This window comes from Athene cunicularia (assembly GCF_003259725.1).
Source record: "Athene cunicularia isolate RWA chromosome 7 unlocalized genomic scaffold, athCun1 chr7_part1, whole genome shotgun sequence".
In the NCBI taxonomy this organism is placed as follows: domain Eukaryota; kingdom Metazoa; phylum Chordata; class Aves; order Strigiformes; family Strigidae; genus Athene; species Athene cunicularia.
The window spans coordinates 32751395-32773673 of record NW_020799107.1 but is presented as its reverse complement, the minus strand read 5'-3'; the positions used below and the strand labels follow the sequence as shown (position 1 = coordinate 32773673).

General features: G+C 36.8%; 1 protein-coding gene across 1 annotated transcript in view; it reads left to right on the top strand.

Moving 5' to 3' along the window:
- LRP1B (LDL receptor related protein 1B) overlaps positions 1 to 22279 on the top strand; it is a 568332-nt gene that overhangs the window by 113391 nt on the left and 432662 nt on the right. The window contains exon 3 of the mRNA XM_026852527.1: positions 483 to 620. Coding sequence (XP_026708328.1) covers positions 483 to 620 — 138 coding nt within the window. The remainder of the gene's footprint in view (positions 1 to 482; positions 621 to 22279) is intronic.

Here is a 22279-nt window from a genome sequence, read left to right as displayed (position 1 = left end):
GTACTGCAGTTTCAGAGGCAGACTTCTGGGCTAGAGGAACAGTTTCTTTGATCTAATGCAGCCATAAATACATAAAATTTATATGTAATTTCATAAATATCTACAATTATCTCTATAGCACAACAGTGAATGTAAATGCTGGTAGCTATGACTCTTGATATGGTAGTCACAAGGCAGTTGAATGTCTTATGATACTTTTAGTGTTTGCAAAGCTTAATTTTAGCTTTTAGGTGGAAACCACCTGTATTTTAGGAAATAATCCTCTCTGTGACCCATTGATTTCCTTTTAATTGCACTAATCATTTCTTGCCGATTTTAAGTTTCCTAAATACAGCAGTGAAAATGCACTAAAAATCTGCAAAATGGACTAAATACATGGAGTGTTGCCCTTAGCTTTAAAATGGAAATGCAATATAGAACTTTGTTTGCCTTGTTGTCGATATAAAAATATATATAAGAAAATTTTCTGTGTGTTTTTTTAGGTCCTGAGGAAGCAGATTTCAAGTGCAGCCCGAATTATGTTGGCTGCATCGGTACAAACAAATGCATTCACCTGTCCCAGCTCTGCAATGGTGTCTACGACTGTTCTGATGGGTACGACGAAGGAGTACATTGCCGGGGTGAGTAAATTTGATGAGGAAAAAATGCTTTAACCTGACATATTCTGCTATATTTATTTTGTTGAATTCAAAGAAAACAAGAACTTTCATATTCTTGGGAATATATATAAACCAGAAATGGATTGATAGAGGCATATTTTAATGTTTATTTTTAAAATATTTTATGTGAAGCAAATGCAAGTAAAAAGCCCATACAGGTTTTCAGACTTTAACAATTACTACTAACCTTGTATGATGGAAATGGTGAAGAAGGATGATGAAACCTTTTCTTATGAGCAAAGGCATACTGCCAGAATATTTTTTTTTCCTTATAACTTTTGTTTAAACAAAAAAGCCAAAGGAAAACAGTGAAAAGTACATCAGATTTGATATGAGCATTATCCTGCATTGAGGACTTGCTTTTGAGCGGTTTTATTCTAATAATCTACTGTTTAAGAGTGTAGTTATGAAAATTTGGAAATGAGAAATCTTAAGGAGAAATTGGTGGAGGTCAACATTTTTAGTATCTCAACCTCTGCTATTCAGAAGAGTTGTTAAGGTCTGCCTTGGGGATAGTTATAAGGCTGCCATATTAAGCCCAAGTCTTGGATGCCATGAGCCATTAAGACATCAGTTATTCTCAATCACTAGACAAATGATTGTTGATGATCCTCAACAGATCTCACGCTCAAAACCAGAAACTCAGGGACGGGTGCCGGGACTTCTGCTACAATCCAATGGCACAATATACAGTAAAAGTTCTAATTAATGGTATATTTTATAAAGTTAAATTAGAATTGATTTTCTGAACTGTCACAGTAAAATCTAAGCCCGCACCAAAAATAAGCCATATAAAAAAAAAAAAAAAAAAAAAAAATATATTTATATCACCAGGTGAGGATACAGGCTGTCATAAGATATATGACAATTCTTATTCAGAGTAATAATTTATTTTCTTGAAGACTCTCCTTTTGCATAGTCATTGTTCAATGAGGTTTACACAAAATCAAGATTTGTGTCAGCAAATTGAGCACTGGTCTCAGGATCCAAAAAATCCCAAAGGTTAAACTGACCAAAGCAGTATTTGGCCCAGACTGGAGCTTTCTGAAGTTGCAGTGTTTTTCAGAGAGGAGTATTGATCTCTTAAACACTGTCTAAACGTATATTCCTCAGTAATTCATATATTTGTATAAATTACTCTGGATTAAATGGCAGAGGATTAAAAACTTGAAGTGCTGAATATTTACTGCATTACAGCTCTCTTGTATTTTTATTGTATTTTAACTCTTTAAATTAGGAGATCAATGGAATCAGAAAAAACAAATAGATTAAACATAAAATTCTATGTTAGGGTAAATTAAGTATGTTTGGTTTTCAAATGTAGCGTTTTGGGTACGTAGTGTATACTTTTGGAATGTGATGGCATATAAAATACCTGATCTTTATTCATGCCTTTTAAATTCATGCTCAAATACACCTTGTAAGCTTCATGTTGATTCCCACTCCTTTATTATCATATATGAATATGAAAACTTCCCAATGGTAAAATTAATGTCAGCTCTAATAGATTACCATAGAATTTAATAAAGTATACTAAACAAACATTTTGTCTAAAACACACAGATCACATAGATAATTAAGTTCTTTTATACTATATTAAGTATTTCAACTTGTCTCCCAGTACCTCATCTAGTAGATGGTTAACAACTCGTTAAGATTGATTTTCGTAGCAATTATGTATTTTGACTTGCTTATTGGAAGCAGTTTAAATTATTGGTGGACACATTTCTGTCAGCAGCACATTTCTATCAGCAAAGCTAAAGAATATAGAAGACAATACGTTATGATCATGTAGTTTGATACTAACAACTGCCACTAATGTGTCATTATGATAAATTCCTATGTATTACGGGTTTGGTATGAATGCAATAGAGTTGTAATTAGTCTCTCTGTACATATCTATATATCAGAACGATGCACAAGTAACCTTTGAGTCAAGAGCTGCAAAGTTGCTTCAGAATCCTAGCCAAATAGCTTTTTCTCAATATTAGTAACAAAAATGGCTTTCTAAGTATGTCCTCCATTAATTAACATTGTGCATATTAAATATTTGATTGACCAAGAGGATAATGGTGGTTTTAAATATTTAATTGCAAACAATTCGGTCACAGAGCTGACTATGTTAAAATAATTTATTGCTAGTGACACTGATAGTGCTGTGTAAATAAGTCACGGTCCATGCACCAGGAAGAGAAGTTAGGATATAAAGTATGGGGTGTGTGACCATGACAAAGACCATTTCAGTGTACAGGTCACAGCTCCACAGGGGTGAAAACTTCTAATAACGCCTAAGAACTAATGGTGTATAAGCATTCAGTAAGAGGAATTTATTTTTCCAAATTTAACATTCTTATGTTAATTCATTATATGATGATCTTTGAGGGATATATTTAGGCCTGCACCTTTCCCTGGACAAGGAAAAATATGATCATATCTGCAGCGTGAAATGGTAATGTATGTGAAATTTCAAGGAAATAGTAATAAATACAATGACATTCCTGTCTCATCATCTTTTATTTCAGGCACATATGCATTTTTGCTGGTGAATGTAATGCATAAATTCAGGAGGGGTTGTGGCAATATGAAATAAAAAATGTTTTATTATGTATGGTTGTTTCACATTATGTGTTTCAATGTCCTTCAGAGGAGAAGGGGTTCGTGGTTCACTGAAACTGAAACTCACAGCATGTTAGTGTTAAGACATTTGTATTTAGTCATTTTGGATTTTTTGCAGTTTTCTGATTAATTAAAGAATGCTTCAGAGAGGCTGAATAAGCAAGGGACAAAGTATGTGTTAAACCCTCCTATAAAGCATAGGCTGAGGCTTGGGCTGTTCTACCGTCTGAGATTTGCCAGATAATTTCACTGCCATCCAATCCTGCTGAATGGGGGAGTTGGTGCCTATCAGCTCTTTGGAGGCTTGACAATCCTCAAATAAAATTTATCAATGCTAAAACTTGACCCAAGTTTGAGTACTTTTGGTAGAGGACTGATCTGGAGCCGCTCTTGACAGTTATGCTTCTTTCTTTAACACAGTTCTTCAGGTTTCTTATGAGAGACGGGTCTTTATTTCAGTTGCATTTTCAGTCACTTTTAAAGCTCAGCCATGCGGTGAGCTGAGAAGTCTTCTGCCACAGGGGAGTCACCGAATTATTGCAAGCTGAACTGTTTAGCTCTAAGTCTTTCCTTCCCATGGTTCATCCCAGTCCTGTATGAGGTTGCCGGGGGCATCACTGATATGGGACTGAGTCTGGCTGTGGTCAGTTAAAGTAGGTGTCATATGGCTACAGCTTGCTCCAGGCTCTGATTTTGTGGTCTTTTGAAGGTTAAAATACCATGTTATTCTTTGAAGGCTTTAGGACCAGCTTAGACAAATACCCGTTATGGATTAGATGGAGTTAACTGGTAAAAGATTAGATATAACCTTAAGATAATTTCTAGAGAATTAAAATCACTGTGAATCTTAGAAAGGGTTTTTTATAGGGCTGCAGGGGTGATCTGTACAGTTTTATAAATCGGTACTATATATATATATATATATATGGTAAAAAATTAAATGTGATGTGCCAAACATAGTTTTCGGTCTGTGAGTTAGAGCTATAGAAAACTGGGACTTTTACAGAATATAGAAATGTCCTTTTTCACATAACTAACTTAAGGGATATGTAGTTATTAATAGTTGCAGGAATAGTTATGCTAAAATTCTGGATATGCCAGTCAGAAAATACTAAAAGAATACTGAAGAAGAAAAAAAAAAAAAAAAAAAAAAAGGCCACTGCAAATATTCTGCATATCTTTGGCTTATTCCAATTTATCATAAAATGGAACATTTTTGGAACAATTACAGAGAGGCAAAAATGACATGGAATTAAGAGGCCAAGGTAAGAGCGGAGTGAAGGCACTGATTAAAATGCTCATGCTCTGACTTTGAAGTTGAAATATATTTTGCATTATACTGCAGCATCCATCGCATTTCTACGGATTGTGTTGTATTATGCAGTGGGAATACTACAGCAGGTTTATCCATCCTACTTGAGAAAACTCAAGAGTGTTAGTAGTGTGAATGTACACTTCTCTAACAGACACTTTCACTGTAAAGTCCATTGGGATTTCATTACATAGCCACCTGTCATGGCCTTGACGTGGATTATGCTCTTTATTTCTTTGGTTTGAGGATAGACAAGGCTTTGGGAAGGAGAATGGAGGAATGCTGTGGAGACTCCCTGGAAGTCTACTTGTGCTAGAACTCTGAAGTGTAAAGAATTGAGTAGGTTCTTGAGGATGATTTCTCTCATTCTAGTTGCTGCTACTGGTTAGCTACCAGTACTATCTGGCCAGTATCCCAGCTCTGTGACATGCAGGAGTCACCAGACCAGGGCTTGGTGGAGCTCAGGACATTTGTTTTCCTGGCTCTGAATCACAGCAGCTCCCCATGAAAATGGCATTGCATGACAGATGTGACTGTATCTTTTCCCATCTGAAATACTGATTATTCAGATTTTTATATCATCTTGTCTTGAAATTAACCATAATAACAGGACTGCAACGTTCATTAAAGCCCCTTGCTATTTGGGGAGTCATTGTAAATGAGGTGATTGCCTCATGTCTACCTGTCTGCCTACCTAGCACTGTTGACAAGACTGACCCTACAGGAGAATCAGAATTAATTTAATATTTTTGCTTGATATATTATCTAGATGTAACCCAGTGTCGTTTAGTAGGTTAATTAAGATTGAGAGGCTAGGAGAGATCGCAGAATCATGCGTAGATCACAGAAGTTACTTGATACTTTTTAAAATTAAAACTGAAATTTTGACAACAGGTGTCATAGAATCCTTCTAAATCCTCAGATTATTTGAATCTGTTAACTGTTATCTGAAACATAATCTCTAGTCAATAAAATATGCAAAGGCAAACTCTGGATCATTTAGTATTAAAAAACTGCAGAACACACATACAGAAGATTTGGCCAAATAATAGTTATGTTTGTAGCAGCCTATAATCAGAGTATTATTTTTCTGTTTAGGCTTTTTGAATGAATTGTTATCATAAGACGAAAATAAGTGCTGCTATTACTGAGTCATGTTTTTGTTCTGGCACTTCTACAGCTGGAACACTGGGAAATTTTAAGTAGTGTTTACCAGTGGGGACAATGCAAATTTCAGAATTTTATGGAAACCTCAGGCCGTTCAAGAATGAGGCGAAATTATAAAACTAAAAGTTATGGAGCTACATTTAGATCCTAGTCTTTTTTTTTTTTTTTTTTTTTTTTTTAGATGTGTAACAGGGTAACAAAAATGACCTAAATTGGTCAAGAATTCTAAATGTTCCCACCATTTTCTCATGAGACTGTTTCTAGAAGTAGTGCACACCTGCAAAAGAAATCCATGTAAATTCATTTGGTTTATTCTGACAACCTTAAAATCAGTCATCCTTTAAGACTGTGATGTACAAAGTGTCACATGAGGTCACGGAATCCTTGAACCCCCAGGAAATCTCACAGTGCTCCTGATGTACCAGTGGGGCTTCTGAAACCATCAGGTTATGTTCAAAATTATTCCCTCTGCGTTCTGCATCAAGCTTTTTACTTGTGGATATAAGACAGAAAAGAGGAAAAAAAGTGTAAGCACTAAAATAAGATGATCATAGGTATTTTTGTTTTGGAACAGAGCTTCTAGTAAGTAATTACATTTGTCTGGGTGAAGTTTTATTTTGCTTTCTTATTTTTATTGTATCTCCTTCTCATTTCACCGTCAAAATATCTGATTTCTTCCATATTAGTCTTTCCCATCTTTTTGCCTTAATAGAGTATGATGTGCCTTATTGAAATTAGCCAAGGTCATTTAGTCTGTTCTGCTGTCAAGACAAAGAAATCATGGGATTGGTGATTTAATAACTTTCTATCACAAAATCCTATTGCAGCAAAGCAAATTAAAGGTGGCTGGCAGGGGGATAGAGCAGTGGAAGACTTTTGAGTGATGTGATTTCATCCCACTTTTTATGGGCTGTTGCTAAAGACAATTTTTCTTAGGCCAGAATACACAAATGAAAACCCTTGTTAAAGTATCACCATTGTCTGTGTGGTAAATTAAGCGTAGAATTAAATGTTTGACCATATATGATGATAATATATGATAACGGATCATTATGTAATACATAGTTTACATAGAGTTTTGTGATCTTGTCCATAGAAGGAGCAATGTAAGTCTCCTCTGATCCCAATCAATATTTCTATTTCAAGTTGCAGTGTTCATTTTCCTGAGAAAAAATGTTGGATACTGTTCCTTAGTGGCAGAATCGTGGTCAGTTACGGTCAGTTATGGTCTCCCTGAATACAAACACAAAGATTTTGTTTTCCTGTTTAACACACATTTTTTAAATACATATACTTTCATGAAGGTCATGGAAACCATGTTTACAGTAGGAAATGCAGCGTTGAACGGTTGCACCACAGAGTTCTTAATCTTCCTTATGAGGGAGAGAAGTAAAGATTGTAACTCCAATATTTCACTTTTTCTATGATCCTATTGCCTAATAAAATGCTCAGAGCGTAGCAGAAATGTTAATATGTCATATTTTAAGCAAGATCATGGTAGTTAAGATGGCAAGTTAGTAGTGATGGTCGTTCACTGGCTCCTGCACAAACCTGATGAAACCAGCTACAATCAGTGTCAGAGGGGGATGCGGTGAATGATCTGAGACAGCTTTGTTGTATTTTCCAGGGATTTAGGTTTAATGATATTTATTGTTACCTGCTGTTGTTGTTGCTTGCTGTTACTGTTTTGAGGCTGCCCTCTACTGAGAAAAGAAAACAAACATTTAAGCTGTTCCTATGAGTATCCCCTTTTCAGTTTTATTCAACAGTTTGCATTATCTTTCTGTTGATTAGCGTCTACAGTTACCTGATTATTTTTCCCTGTTGCAGTAATAAAACCCTTTAAGGAATTTTCTTATGTAAGAAACGTAAGATGCTTTTTGTACAAATAAATTTCAAAGTACTTTTATGAAGATATACTCTGGGCATAATCTCTGTATCAGGAGTTTCAGCTATATTCACATGGCAAAAAAACCTGACACTCATAAACTCACCCCGCAAGCAGGAATTGTAGCTGCTGCCTGGCTCCCATGAGTTCACATCACTGAGTGTATCTTAACTGCATTTTCGATATATAAGTATTGGAGACAGCTTTTCAGTGAGGAGCAACTAAGGCCTGACACCAAATACTTACAAAACTCTGGTAACCTTGAGGCGCAGAGAGAACGATAGCATAAGGTTTATCTTCAGCTCTTGGCATAACATTTGGGGTGCGGGGGATAGCTTAGACACACTGAAATCTTATTTAAGAGTATTATTTTTTTTATTATTATTATTTTTTTGTTTGAGCATTTTTTTATTTTTCAGAATATACAGGAACTTTTGAGTTTAGACCTATAGCATAAGAAATCAATTAACATGTCTTACATTAACTAATAGTAGAATTATATCTGATGAGGAAAAAGGCATCCAAAGCACCTGTCAATGAAATGTGGTTATTAAATTTCCATGCCCTCTTATTCCAGTGACATTATTTGCCTATTCATTGCTCATATCAACAGAGTTTTAAAATAATTGGGCAACCAAGTGTTTGAAGTGGCGAAGAAAATTAAGTGAAAGGCATGTGCGCTGAAAAATGTGATTTTGGTCCTCCTAAAGCTATTCATAAAGTTGACCTAAATTTACAGAATGGTATCAAATTGAAGATGGAAAAGAAGAAAGAAAAGAGCAGATTCTGGGGCTAGCATCACATAATTTGTCAGAAGTGCAGTTGTCAGTTTGCTGCCCCCAGGAGTCCTCAGCCAAGCTAAATTATGAGACTTGGTTTCAAGTTCTTTCGCTCCCTGCCTGAGGGAATTTGACTTCCCAGCTCCTTATCTTCCCAAGGTGAATAAACAAAGGAGCAAACTACAAGATGTCCTGAATTGGGGGTATTTTTGCTCTTCATGGCACCATTATTTATGGAATAAACAGTTAAACATTTATTACAGCAAATACTTGAAGCTCAGGAACTGTTAATTTGAATTCTTATGGCAAAGAGTCAATTCTGGTCTCTCACTTGTTCCTATCTTGGGAATTTGTTGTGTATCATTAACCAAAGTGAGTAAATTCTGGGAGTTGAGGTAGGTGTAGTCCCACCTGGAATATATATGCCTCTGCACAACATCCACCTGCCTGGCCATGTATATACGGCATACACCGTATTCTGCTTTTTCACACAATGCAATTTGTAGCCGAAGAGAACTCATAAATTTTTCCTCTAGACAAGGACTTTAATTTCCTACCGCGTCCCACTTCTTGCATTTTGCAATTTTAAGCTCATGAAATTGTATGATCAAAAAGTCTTAAGTCATTTTCAAATTGTGTAATCTAGTTTAAAAATTAAAAGTTACCATCATTCCTTCGACTATGATAAACAAGTCAAGATGTCACCAGCAATTTTAAGTGAGATTGATAATACTCAGTGGTGTGAAGAAGTTCGCTTTGACACTTTGAGAAATAACTCTTGGTCTTCCGCTCCGAAGCAAGAACATGCACAGAGCATACAAAAACTGATTTGCAGAATTCATTATATCTTCTCTGGAAGATTTCAGTCATCTTTTCTCCCCGGAAATCTGTGTCAAGAAAGTGGAGCGTAGTCCTTAACTCACAGGAGTAATGCCTGTAATTTGAGTTATCTGTGAAATGTACAGATTAAAATACTGTGAGATGAAATGCAAAGAATTAATAATTGTGGGAGAAAGAAAAGAAGAAGAAGTTGTACCATAGGAAAGTACAGACGGTAAAAGGCCAGTGAAAAGAATCACTGGAAGCAATCAAGTAAGAACAAAAACTAGGGAAACACAGAGCCCAGTCAACAAGGTTCAGTATAATCCTTCACGTGAGGGTTAGTAAAGCAGACCTTTAAATCAGTGCACTCTGTTTGGAAATATGTGCGTCGAAGCGTAGGAACGTGTTCCCACTGCACTGACTCATATAAGAAAACAAGAGTTTACCGAGAGACTCTGTAATCTAAGAATTTTATGTTTTTTTTTCTGTGAGAACAAGTGTACTGAAACACATCCCTGCTGTGGATGCAATAGTATCAATCTCTGTAGCTCATCATCATTGCTGTGTGGTGGTTACTCCCTTTACCATTCGTGTCCTGGTTCTATAGGACATCGTAGATCTTACCACAGTTGCTCCACACACCACTTGTCTTGCCAGTATGCCACAATTTTTTTAAATGGTCAGAAGTTATGATTTATCATCATATTCTTAGAGATTTAGAATTGAAGGAACCGCCTCCATCCATACTATATACTGCAAAATTCCATTTCCTGGAATTTGGAGGGAGATCCAAAATTCACCTGAAACTCTGAAGTTCAGAAAATTTTCAGATGATATAAAATTATACTGATCTATGCTTCAGTATTGTAATAAATGTAATAGAATTGTAATGCATGTGAATCTCATATAATCTATACTGTTGGCATATATCAGAATAGACAGATTAATAATTTCTACTAATACTGGGTTTTAAACTCAACACATTATGCCAAGTAAATACAGACCTAATTTATTGTTCTCTATGTAAATAATGTTCTCTCAAGTTCATTAACAACTTCTTCAAGCCTGAAGACACCTGTTAAAAAAGTTTTAAATTAAGTAGTGTGCAAGAATGAAAAAAAAAAAAAAAAAAAAAAAATAGTGGCAACATGAGTTTAGCCTTTGGACTGAGTCTATCCAAACCGAAAAAATGTGCTTTCTTTTTTAATCACTTGTATCAGCTGCTGTTTAAGCATTTCCATATGCAAAAGAATTTGTTTGGATGGTTGTGGTTTTTTAAGAAACTCTAGGAAAATGCTACATCTGGAGAAGAATGAGCCATGTTTAAAGTTCAGGATGTGACCACGATCCACTCTGTGCAAAACAATGTTTTCTGGCATGCAGCTGTTGAATAAGGCTGCTGCAGTTGTACTGGCTGCTCTCTGAGTGTCTCTTTTAAACTGTGGGATATCATGGTAGAACATATCCTATGAAATCTGATTTTTTGAGAGTGTATTTAGCATCTTTCTAAAACAACTTTTGTCTATCCAGTCATTCTTAAAATCCATTTACATGTAGCAAAGTATTCAGAATGCTGTTTGGAAGATAAGATACCTTATACAGGGAGTGGATTAATGTAACAACGGACCATTGTCAGCCTTCCCATTTTCTCAAAAGAAGTGGTGACCAGTAAGATTAAAAAAGAGGAGGAATTAGCAGCAGACCAGATTACGATTCCAAAAATAGGTTTATCCAATGCACAGCGACACTTCTCTGACCCCTCTGTGATACAGCTTGGTTTCCACATTCATGTGAAGTTCCATAAAAGCTGATGTCAGGTTCCCAGAGCCAGATCAGCCTGAGAGAAAATGCCTGTGTTTTCAAATAAAAGACTCATTTAAGCCCCAAACACATCTCTTCGCCCTGTCGTAGAAGGTCAAAATCCTCACTCATTAAGAACTATATATGGTCTTTTAAACAAATGCACTTTTTAATTACCAGCAGGCAATTCAGCACAATTTGTTGCTGTCTAAGGTACTTTTTATTTTCTAATGGCCTTGCATATTTGATAGCCTCTTTGAAAATTATGCATCAGATGTAGGACCTGCCACTTGTTTAATTGACTTTTCCCCCTCTTTTAATGATGTGCATCTCCTAGAATTTTAACAGAAGCGAATCCAGCTATATATGGGAAAGACAGCTCTTTGTATCATTTATGTACCCTTGTAACACAACTGTAAAGGTGATGGTCTCCCAGCCAAAGCCTGCTTGTCCCCAGAGGATCTTTTTGGGGTAGGGGCATTGGAGCTCTGACCTATCTACCTTTCTTAGACTGGGTATCTAAGAGAGAAAATGCCCCCTGCTGAAGGACAGGAACTGTCAGTTGTTCTACCCCCTTTTTCTGGGAAGCTGGAACACTGCCTATTCAGAAATTATTCCTTGCAGGGCTCTGGTTTTCTTTCTTTCTTCTTCTTTTTTTTTTTTTTTTTTTTTTTTCCCCTCCCCTCAAATAAAGCTCTTGTACTTGAAGGAACAATTTCAATCTGTTTATTAATTTTAAACATGATAATAAGGTACCACTATGGCATGCTTCTTCAGTGTTATTACAAGTTATATTTCAGCAACTGTCCCAGAATAATAGCTTGTGCCCTGGACTAGTTGTGTCATCATTTTCGTAATCATTTGTTCAGTTGCATTCTTTGTTATTGACTGTTATATTTATTAAAAACAAACATCTTACTTTAATGAGCATTCAGATCTTGATTTGCTTCCTAAACTAAATTCTTAAACAAAAATAAAACCGATGTGAAGTCACATTTTATGTTCTATTTTAAAATATTTCTGGTGGAACAGTTCCATCTGGGATCAAGGCATTATAGGCATTGTAGAAAGTGACATAGATTTATAGATTAAAAAAAAAAGACTAGTTCACAATTCTGAAGCAGCAAAATATTTAGTTGTCTTTTATCAAATTTGAGCTTTTTTACTTCATTGAAAAACAATGAAGTGATAGAAGAATGTCATGAAAAATTTATGTGCAGGTAAGATTTCTACAGGAAAGCCATGAATATAGTTTTAAATTCTCATACTAATGGCATGCAGTTGCATCAAGAAGGTAAAAGAGGACGGGAGTAAGTTCTGTTCTGCACGTTGTTACATAAAATGTGCACAGTTACATAAATCCTGTTCAGACATCCCGAGTACTTGCATTTAAGGTACATAGTAATTAAAAATACTTTTGCAACGTGCAACTGTTCTGCTTTCTGCCATGAACCAACACTCCTAAGTTAAGTTTAAAAATAGTCAGAGGATTGCTTACAAATTTAAGTGGACACGGTGTGGAGCCCATACTTGGTAAACTTGAATGTCTTGCGATGCATAAATATGCGAAGTGCTATACTAGCCCTTCAGAAAAACCTGGGCTTGTCTCCTGTCCTTAGCATGGGAGCTGGATGTTTTGATTTTTAGACAAGGGAAGAAAACACAAATCCAAACTTAATCTCATGTTGGTCATAATGCCTGGCATTGGAGGAAAGGATAAAACACTGTGATCTTCAAACTGTCATTTCCCCCTCTTGAGCTTAATGGAAAAATGCGTTAAATAGCAACGTCTTTTAGTGACGTGTTGTGGATTATTGTTCAGATGCCGTAAAATGGGGATCGTCGATGCTTCCGTCCTTACTGAGAAGGTTACTGGTGCTACATATTTGTCCTATTTACAAAAGAGAACTAGATGAAAAGCAAAATACACCCTTACACAATCCCCACAGAAAATTAAGGTTCCTACTATTTGAAAACTTTTTGAAGTCCACCAGTATGTGCCAGGTTTCTCAATATTGTCTTGAAACTGTTGTAAAGACATGAATCATTCCAGTGCTAAAACTATGAAATTTGCAGGATATGAAGAGTAACATGCATGTCCTGTTAAATGCAGAAATTTGCAATCTCACTGTTTACATACCTTAAAAAAAGTCCATACGTTATATATAGTAAAAAATCGTTGAGCCAGTCCAGGAATTTTTTTCCCTCCTGATGCCAAAGGGACCTACAGCTGGGAAGAGCCATTTGCAAAAATCCTCTATTCTAAGACTCATCACAAAGTCAGAGAGAACCCTTGCTGCCTACCTAAGGAAATACATAACACATGTGAGACATACCTAAGGATGTACGTGATACATATGTGAGCACGCAGAAGGAGGGAGAAGCTGGCTCTCGTGTATATTCACATAGAGCTGCCCAGCAACGGGGCTGTTTTGGATGTGAGCTCTGTGGATGTCCGTGTCCACCCTGACATACTTATAAAAGGCAAGTATTTAGCCCTCAAGTACTTGCATAAGGAAAGTCAGTCTGTTCATCTGAATAAAGCCGCTATCAGTGTTCACCATGGCATCCAGGAAGCTCTTCTTAATGTATGGACTGTAAATGAAAGTAGAAATTGCTCTTGGCTTGCGTTAGCACGAGTTACAATCATCTTCCAAGTAAAAAGTAATGTGAATGAAATACAATTCTTGTTAGCGGATACATCTGCAGGCCCTTGCTTCTGACTTCAGCTGTGAAAGTGCTTCTCACATCTTTCTTTTTCCCCTTAATGAAGGCACAGCTGTGCATTTAGGGACTTGACAAAGACTGTGATTAGGAGGACTTCCAAAATAATTTATCTGCCTTCAAAAAGAGTTGTTATTAGCAACTAATTCTTGGTGAGATTTATTATTGTCTCAAGTTGTGGGCATTTTTTGGTGGTAGAAGCATGGAAAAGCTGTAGCAGTTTAGTAAATCTTTGCGTGTTCCAGAATTGCTACGGTATTTCAATTTGGCTTTGAGGTCTGGATGAACAAGTCGTAGACTCTGTAAAATTTGAAAACTTGTATTTCAGGTAGAAATTACTGGGGGTTTCTTTGGTTCTGTTTTGATTGTGGGTGGTTTTTGTTTTTTGGGGGTTGTTGGTTTTTTTTGTTTTGTTTTGTTTTGGGGTTTTTTGTTTTTGTGGGTTTTTTTTGTCATTTCTTGTTCATTGCCACAAGTTTTACTGCTTTTGGATTGCCATTACTGCCTCCTGGGAGCCACGTTTTTGGGGCTAGATGGATAATTGCTGCAAGTAAGAAATCTAGACAAGGAAACAAGAACAGCTTTTAGCTATGCTCATTCTCTCTCATCTTGTACATGTACCAACTGGAGTTTTCTCTTAGTCATTCCCTACTCCTGAACATGGGAAAAGGTGAGTAGGCAGCCTCACACCTACTAACTTTCCCTTACCAGCTCTCATCCTTGGTTATGGTCTTTGCCTCATGGAGAGGTGGACTCTACTCATCCGTTCCATGCTGTTGACGTGCAGAGAAGTTACTGTGCTGCAATCTTTAGCTGTAATACATGTTCTATTCATAATTTCTGTTCAAGAGCTTGCCTCCCTGTGTGAGAGGATTATTAATGTAGATGAGAAGTCTGTTTGGGCTATGTAAAATATTTCAAGAGATTTCCAAGGAGCTGACAATGCTGATGTTCAGCACTGCGAGTTCTGATGACAAGTAGCTTGGGAATGTTGACTGTAGTGTTAAACATACATCGAGAATGTATTTCATGCTTTAGGTGTAACAGAGACTCTTTCCTATTCTGAACTGACCTGTGCTATAGAAAGTGTAGTTTTAATTTTAAAAAGATAGTAATTATTGCCTCTCACTCTGGGAAGTCATGAAATTGTGACCATATCTAAGCGTGAGTATTTGTACTTCTAGTATTTGGGAATCTATAATCAGAACAAACTTTAACATTAGTAGTAAGCTGATAGGATTTTATTGATTCTACTGCAGTTATACTGTATATATTTCTAAAGACCTGATCGTTTACGGATATAGAGCAAGCAGATGATGGGATTCAGCTGTCAGTCTGAGGCACAGCCTAAGTACTTATTCAGTTTTTACTTAGATTTTTCTCAGGTAAGCTACCAGTGAGCAAGACTCTTACGCAGGTATTTGTGGCACAGTGAGTGGTTTTCCTGAGCATAGACAATACAGACTTTTTCTTTTTTTTTTTTTTTATTTTCCCCCAGCATTTTATTGCTAACTTTGTGGAGGAAGGTACTTGCATCTGACTGTTAACAATTACTTTTTCTGGGGGGAGAAGATGGGAAAACAATAACATGGTAATTGATTCTGTTCTTTCTTAATAGACATTAGCCATTGGGGAGTTTTTAATAAAAAGTAATCTAAATGGGTTTATATTTTGCTGTATACAGAAGACTAAAATATTTGTAAATTAAAGGTCAAAGGTGAATTTTTAAGACCATTTTATACTCGCTTTTTATAAAACATCACAGAAACTCTGCCCTTTGAAATATGAATAACATAGGCTTTGTTGTATTTTTTTCCCATGCTGATTCATTTTAAGAAAAGAATTGCAAAACCTCCAATAAATCCATGCTGTACATTAAGATGTTTACTTTAGAGAAAGGTCAGACAATATATTATAGAATTAGAATCTAGAATTTTTGAAAAATAGATTTTATTCATTGTGATAAAGATTTAAAATAATCACTGGAAAGTAAGACCCATAAAATATTGATTTAAATAATTTGACGTTTCCCTGCATTTGCATCAGAGATGCCTTGTCTCTGCAATAGTATCATGGTAACTCTTCTCTTCTGTACTACTTGCACAGCACAGTTAGCTGATGAACTTGGGAATAGTTGATCAAGTACGTTGTGGCTCTGGAGGGTGTGAAGGTGGTGCTGAGATGCAGGAGATCTGTGGGTCCTGGCAGGAAGATGCCCAAGGGAGGATAGCACTATGCTACCTGAAATAGCAGAGTTCAACTGGGAAATCTTAGTCCTGGTGCATCGTTACTCTTCGTGGGATGTCCTCCCCTCGTTTGCTCTGCACAGACCATTCAGTGGGCAAGAATTAACCAGCGACGATGATATATGAATATGACTGGTAGGAACCTTTGAAAGCACATCTGAAGTTACCTGGAATAAATAGCCATGCCATTTTAAAGAAGCTTACTAATTCTTTTTAATTCAATCCATATATGCTATTTTTAAAGAGATGTGTGTCACCAGCTGCAGTGTAATTTACTTTGAGAGTATACTGCTAAAATTTCTCTAGTCTCCTCAGAGAGTCATCCAAAGATGGATGTTTTCAGCGAAAAAGAGATACACATAATCCAAAACACTGCAGGATAAAGCTTTCATTACTGTTTTGAAGTTAATTGGAACTCATAATATTCATTCATATTTCTTGTCAGAAAGGCTTTTAAAAATAAAGTTTGTTTGAAAAATTGTGAGTACTTGATATTTTCAAGAAATCAAGAGATGTATTGATGGAAAGATCAAAAGACACAAAAGGTCTAATTAGTCTGTATGAAATGGAGTTCTTGGCACATTAGGCAATTGCCTCTCGTACTGGCCATCATACTTTTTGTCATTCGTTATTTCCTTTCGTATTTACCTGCATAGCTAGTTTGTCAAAGATTGGAAGTTTTCTGTCACAGGAGAAAACTCTGACTTGACAGAGGGAATCTGGTCTGTGGCTTGAACTCCTGGGTACTAAGGTAATAATTATTACCTTACAATAATTATAACTAGTCACTTCAGATACAATTATCACACACATAAGTATGCATATAAGGGAAAACCAGTTGGTTATTACATGGAGTCAGGATCAATGAGCCTGTAGGGTACTACAGTATAAAATAAAAACAGTGTGACTGCTATATTCAGAACACTCAACAGGCCCTCCTAATGAAAAAATATGCTAACAAGAGTAGAGAAAATGTTGGCTGCTGTGCCTCAATGAAAAAACAAAAGAGTTTCTATGAAATCTGATTGATTTGAAACTAAAACAAAGTTTAAGGGGGAAAACATATCACAGACTCCACAAAATTGCTAACAGTGCTTAGCATTTAAGTAAGAAGAATAAGAAGTTAAAGGAATAGTTTAAATGTCTTCTTTTTCTCCTTCCTTTAACAGTTCGTGTAATAACAATCAATGGCTATTTGCCTTTTAAGTTCCCATAATCTCTTCATGGAATGAAAATTTCAGAAGATGTTTCCCTGGTACAGTCAAATACTTTATGGATTTATATTGATGAAGATCTGTAGCCTGTTTGCAGCAGTGATATGTGCTCCTTTTTAATCCATCCATCTTTCAACAGTGACAAAAGGTGGCTGTTCTCTTTTTAGTCATAAAGTTAACTTCAAAAAAGCAGACGTCATTAAGTAAAAGAAAGTGATTTTCATCTTTGAATATCATCACAAACCCTTTTTTTTTTTTTTATTGATAGGTGCCAAAAAAAGGTTGCAATCATTTTGCGTTGCTTTAAAGCAGTGATAGCTTTACTTTGAGCACATCAAACCTGCGCTGGTGAATTAAAGAAGGCAGCAATTACCACATGGCTGTCGTTACTCACAGAGAGAAAACGATGAAGTTCATAAGTACAAGAGCTAGGTATTTTAATCATTAACAGGAATACTTAAATCTATTAATCATTTTGTTGTTGTTTGACTAATGTTCCATTGTTGGGCTTGATTTGCCAATGCATTCATTTGTTGCTTGTTATTTTGTCATTGAATTACAATTTCATCATTCCCTGACCTTGTTTGTCCTCTGCTCACGCAATTGCAGCGTAAGGGTGGTTGAAACCATTTGGATAAAATAAAACACAATGCAAACTTTTGTTTTGCAGTGAAACTGCAAGGAGCATAAATCTTAGTTAGGTTCAGCTGGTTTTCTGCTGTGGTTTCAGCCAAGACTGCTGGGAGGAGATCAAACACAGTGAGACAGTCCAACCTGAGAGCTACCCGGGTAGGCCAGGAGCATGGTGAACTAGGCATCTCCAAAATTTAAAATGGTCCGACATAAATTCGCATAAAATGCAGTTTGGGGACTGTTGAAATTTTGAGCTGTTTTAAAACTAATAAGCCAGATATGTTGTTGTATGTATGTTTTTATGGTTGTTGTTTTTTGTTTTTTGTTTTTTTTCTGCTATTGCTTCCGAAGTTATTTACAGCAAAATGAAAAAAAAAAAAAGAATTAGCTTTTATTTAACTGCAAAATATCTGCAACACTTTTACTCTTCCAGTTCGGTGCTATAGATCAAAAGTACAAGATTATTTTTATTTTAGAGTATTCCATGCACTAAAAAACTAATATAATAGTTATGCATGGTGGAGGATGGACATTTTAATGCCCTAATTTCCAGTACATAGGGAAAAGCCGATGCACCATATTGAAAACAAGAATTTGGTACAGTCCAAAATGTTTGAATTCTAACCTTCCTTTGAGTTCAAGGTTAATCTTGTGGATTCCTATAATTTTCACCCACTATTGGAATTTTACACTAGCATGGAGCCAGAAGTACTGGAAAGCCTGCCTCAGAGGACTTCATCTTAGATTGAAAATTAATTTCCTAAGCATTCATACACTAGCCTGTGTATCTAAGCCCAGACCAAACTAATCAATCTTTCTACCCGTAACTAATATTATAATGATAATTAATAAGATAAAGGATCTAACATTTCTGTGATAAACTTTTCTTCGGGATAATGGGACTGTGTAGAAAAAAAGAAATAACAAAACCTTTTGCTTCCGAGGGATTTTGTATCATTTAAATTGGAATTACATGAGAGATTATGAGATGAGAGAGACTGTTCCTTCCCTGCTCTGGTAGCGTCCAAGATAACACATTTTTATGATTACAGAATTCACCTGTTCACCAAGGTTAATAGCTATTTGAAACAGTGGCTTCTCTTTGGTTTCTATCCTGTACTGCAGCAGACATGATAATAAATGGTCCTGTCCAGTAGCTCTGTCTGGGTTTAAAGGTTTAAACAGAATAGTCCATCCCCGACTGAAACAGCAAGTTTGTGCCTTTCTTACACCGTGTGCTAGTGTGCTCACTAACGATTGGGGCGCTGACTCCAAGCCTTAAAATCTCCCGCAGCTCCTCACCTTAGATTTGGATTCAGCTCTTAGACTGTCATGGAGGATGATTATTATTGTTGCTAGTTAATGGCCTTCTCCATCTGTGCATCAATTGAAGGGATATCCTCCCAAACGAAAACAAATCTGGCGGCTGCCTGGAAATTTCAAGCAGCTGTGTCCTAGATAGGTACGGTTTTGTGTGCGCGACTGCTGAGAGATCTGCAGAATACGCTGCCACTGAGACTATTGCCTGGCTCAGGGTGGACTGGGAATGTGATCTTTAAAGAGAAAATTAACAGCACAATAAAAGAAGAATGTCTGCTTTTAACAGCTCTTCTTGTATCTTCTTTTCAGAGCTTGTTTGCGCTTTATCTCCTTCATGTTATGACAGAAGTTATGAATGTTGATGAGCCAATGCAGATCCTTAAGCACTTAGTCTTGGAACCGTTTGCCTATTCATACAGCAGAAGCTTGAGTCAGGTTCAGTCCATTTTACACAATTTATTCTCTAAAAGCGGTCTACAGAGTGTTTGGTGTAGCACAGAGGGCAGCTTGACCTGAACAGGATCACGCATGTTCCAGCTTTAGCCTGCGTGTAACTTCCGTCAGTGCCCTTTGTTGTGGAAAGGGCACAGAAATGCCTGTTTTCCTAAATGGCACCGGGCTAAGGGTGAAATGCAGTACACGGGGTAGCTGAGTGAAAACGGAGAACGGTCATGCCAGAGGCCTCATGAATAACCAAGTGATGGGCCTGGTACTGCTCCTCCTGCCCCCCAAGTACTCTGAATGTGTTGAAAACAGAACTAGACCTCCATCTCTCAGGTTAGGAAAGCCTTTGGTTCCTGCGGTATTTTATTCCAAAGTCCAGGCGTGCTGCGTTCTTTATCTTGACTATATTCTGTGAGGTCTATATAGACTTAACTTTCAACTCTGTATTTTACCCTGAGTTATCACTATTAGAAGGACTAGGGATGCTGTAGAAAAATTCCCTGCCTTCCATCCCAGACATGGATGCATTTCAGTTTGAGGGCAACTCTTAGATAGCTTGCAATTACTGTATGATCCTTTTGCATGGAAGATTATTACTGTACAGCACTGGCCTGAATATTTTTCTTATGTGTCAGTAATACAAGTGCTCAGCTCTTTGAGGCAAAATAGAGGAATAAAAGCCTAACCTCCCACACCAAAAAGTTGTGGTATGAAGTGGTTAATAGAAACAGTTATGAAATCATTATGTCCTGCCCATCCTTTTGACTTTTGGGAGCCTGAGACATTGCTCCTGTGCCTAGTCTCAGGATACGTGTGGCATGGAAGCTGCTGTTCCCCTCCTGGCAGCCCTTGGCACGTGTAGGAGGCGGGAAGGCTCACCATGCAGGTTTCTGAGGTTGCTGCACCTTTCCTTCAACGGCTTCTCAACAACAGCGTCTGTTTGGTCCTTGTGCCTTTTCACAAAACACATTTAAGGCTTCTGTATGGAAATAAAATAGAAAAGAATTACTTTCATTATGTTGGTTTTATTTGTTTTCTGACTTAGTCTAATGCACAGGATTTTTCTTGCCAGAATAAATTACACATTAGAAGCACTACAACAAAGGTATGTGCTGTTTCAGTGGAAATAAGTTGATACCAGCAAAAGTGCATAAATATGAGGGAAGTCCAACTGTGCATGTTAAGAAGACAATAACTGAAGGTAGGCTGGTTTTACACAACTTTTAAATAAAATTGTTATTCGTTACTGCACTGTCTGTGCTTTTGGCCCTTCTGCGTTCTCTACCTCCTCCTTGGTATTGACTTCTGGAATAATAATATTCTATGGAAGACGGGTTTGTAATTTGTGGTTGTAATTCACATTTCCCTAAGAATTTTGCACCCTGCTAGAGTTACGCCGCCCTGGCCTAGAGGTAGAAGCAGACTTTCTTGATCTTGCACCCCATTGAGCTGAGTAATGAAGGTAGAGGAGAGCAGCCAAGGCATCAAAAACATCCACCATCCACTTTTCTGAGAGATTTCCTGGGTTTTTTTATTCCTTTTTTTTTTTTTTTTTTTTTTTTAAAATACTTAGAAATAATCAAATGTATTGTTGTAAATATCAGCATGTTATTGCTGTGGATAAGTTTTACTGAAAAATCTATATTTCATGGAGTCTAAATTGTGCTGAATATCCAGAGGTATTCACTAGCTACTTCTACTGTTCCTGCTGTTTTTTTATGTACTTCATGGAAGTCATTTACGATGCTTGAGTCGCCAAAATTTAAGGTGACATGACAACCCGTAAAAGCATTTCAGTCTCCCAGAGACACTTGCGTACCATAAGAAAAGCAGTTAAACAAGTGAGAATCTTGATATTGATTTTGTCAATCTTCCTTACTGTCTCTTTTCAAAAAGGGATTCTCAATTCAGTATTTCGCACTGACTAACCCCTCTTTGCCCCTGAATGACCAACATAATTGTGCAGTTCGCTCCGGCGCAGTGAAACCAGCAGGCAGCCGTCGTCTGTCTGGTGCAGGAGTGTTAACCTTGTGAGTGACCCCTCTAGCACGTAGGCAAGAACAAATGGGGAATGTGCTGCTCTAATATTCCATACCGCACAAAATTAGAATCTATTTTAATGAAGTTCCATTTTTCTTGTGTCCACCCCAACACTTACTCATATCAGATGTACTTTCTTTAAGGACAAATTTCAGGGTCTTTTCTGTTACAAATTCTAAATTTTTTCTACAAAGTTGAAATTCTAGAAGGAAAATGAAAAATGTTTTGCTACTTATTTTCCTCTTACACGGGAAGAATTGCAATCTGCTACTCATGCTAAGGGAAACTCATGGGAGCAAGGGCACTGGATAAAGTATACTGTCAAGAACACTCATTGGAGTCTGCCTGTCTTCTTGAAGAGATAACTGTTCTCTTTACTAGGCTGTATATCCCAGGTTCATTTTCCAGAAATAAGAGTTTTTTCCAGTCAAACTGTATGTGATTCCGGGTGTTACTTTCACACTTCCAGACAGTGCCTACTGGGTCCTGACTGTTCAGCAATTCTGATTTGAAGTTTCTTGTCCATCATGCCAACCCACGGTGGATAATACATTTCTTCACGTTGACAAATACCTTGTAATGCATTGTGTTTTCAGTTTTCCAGTGGTTACAAAG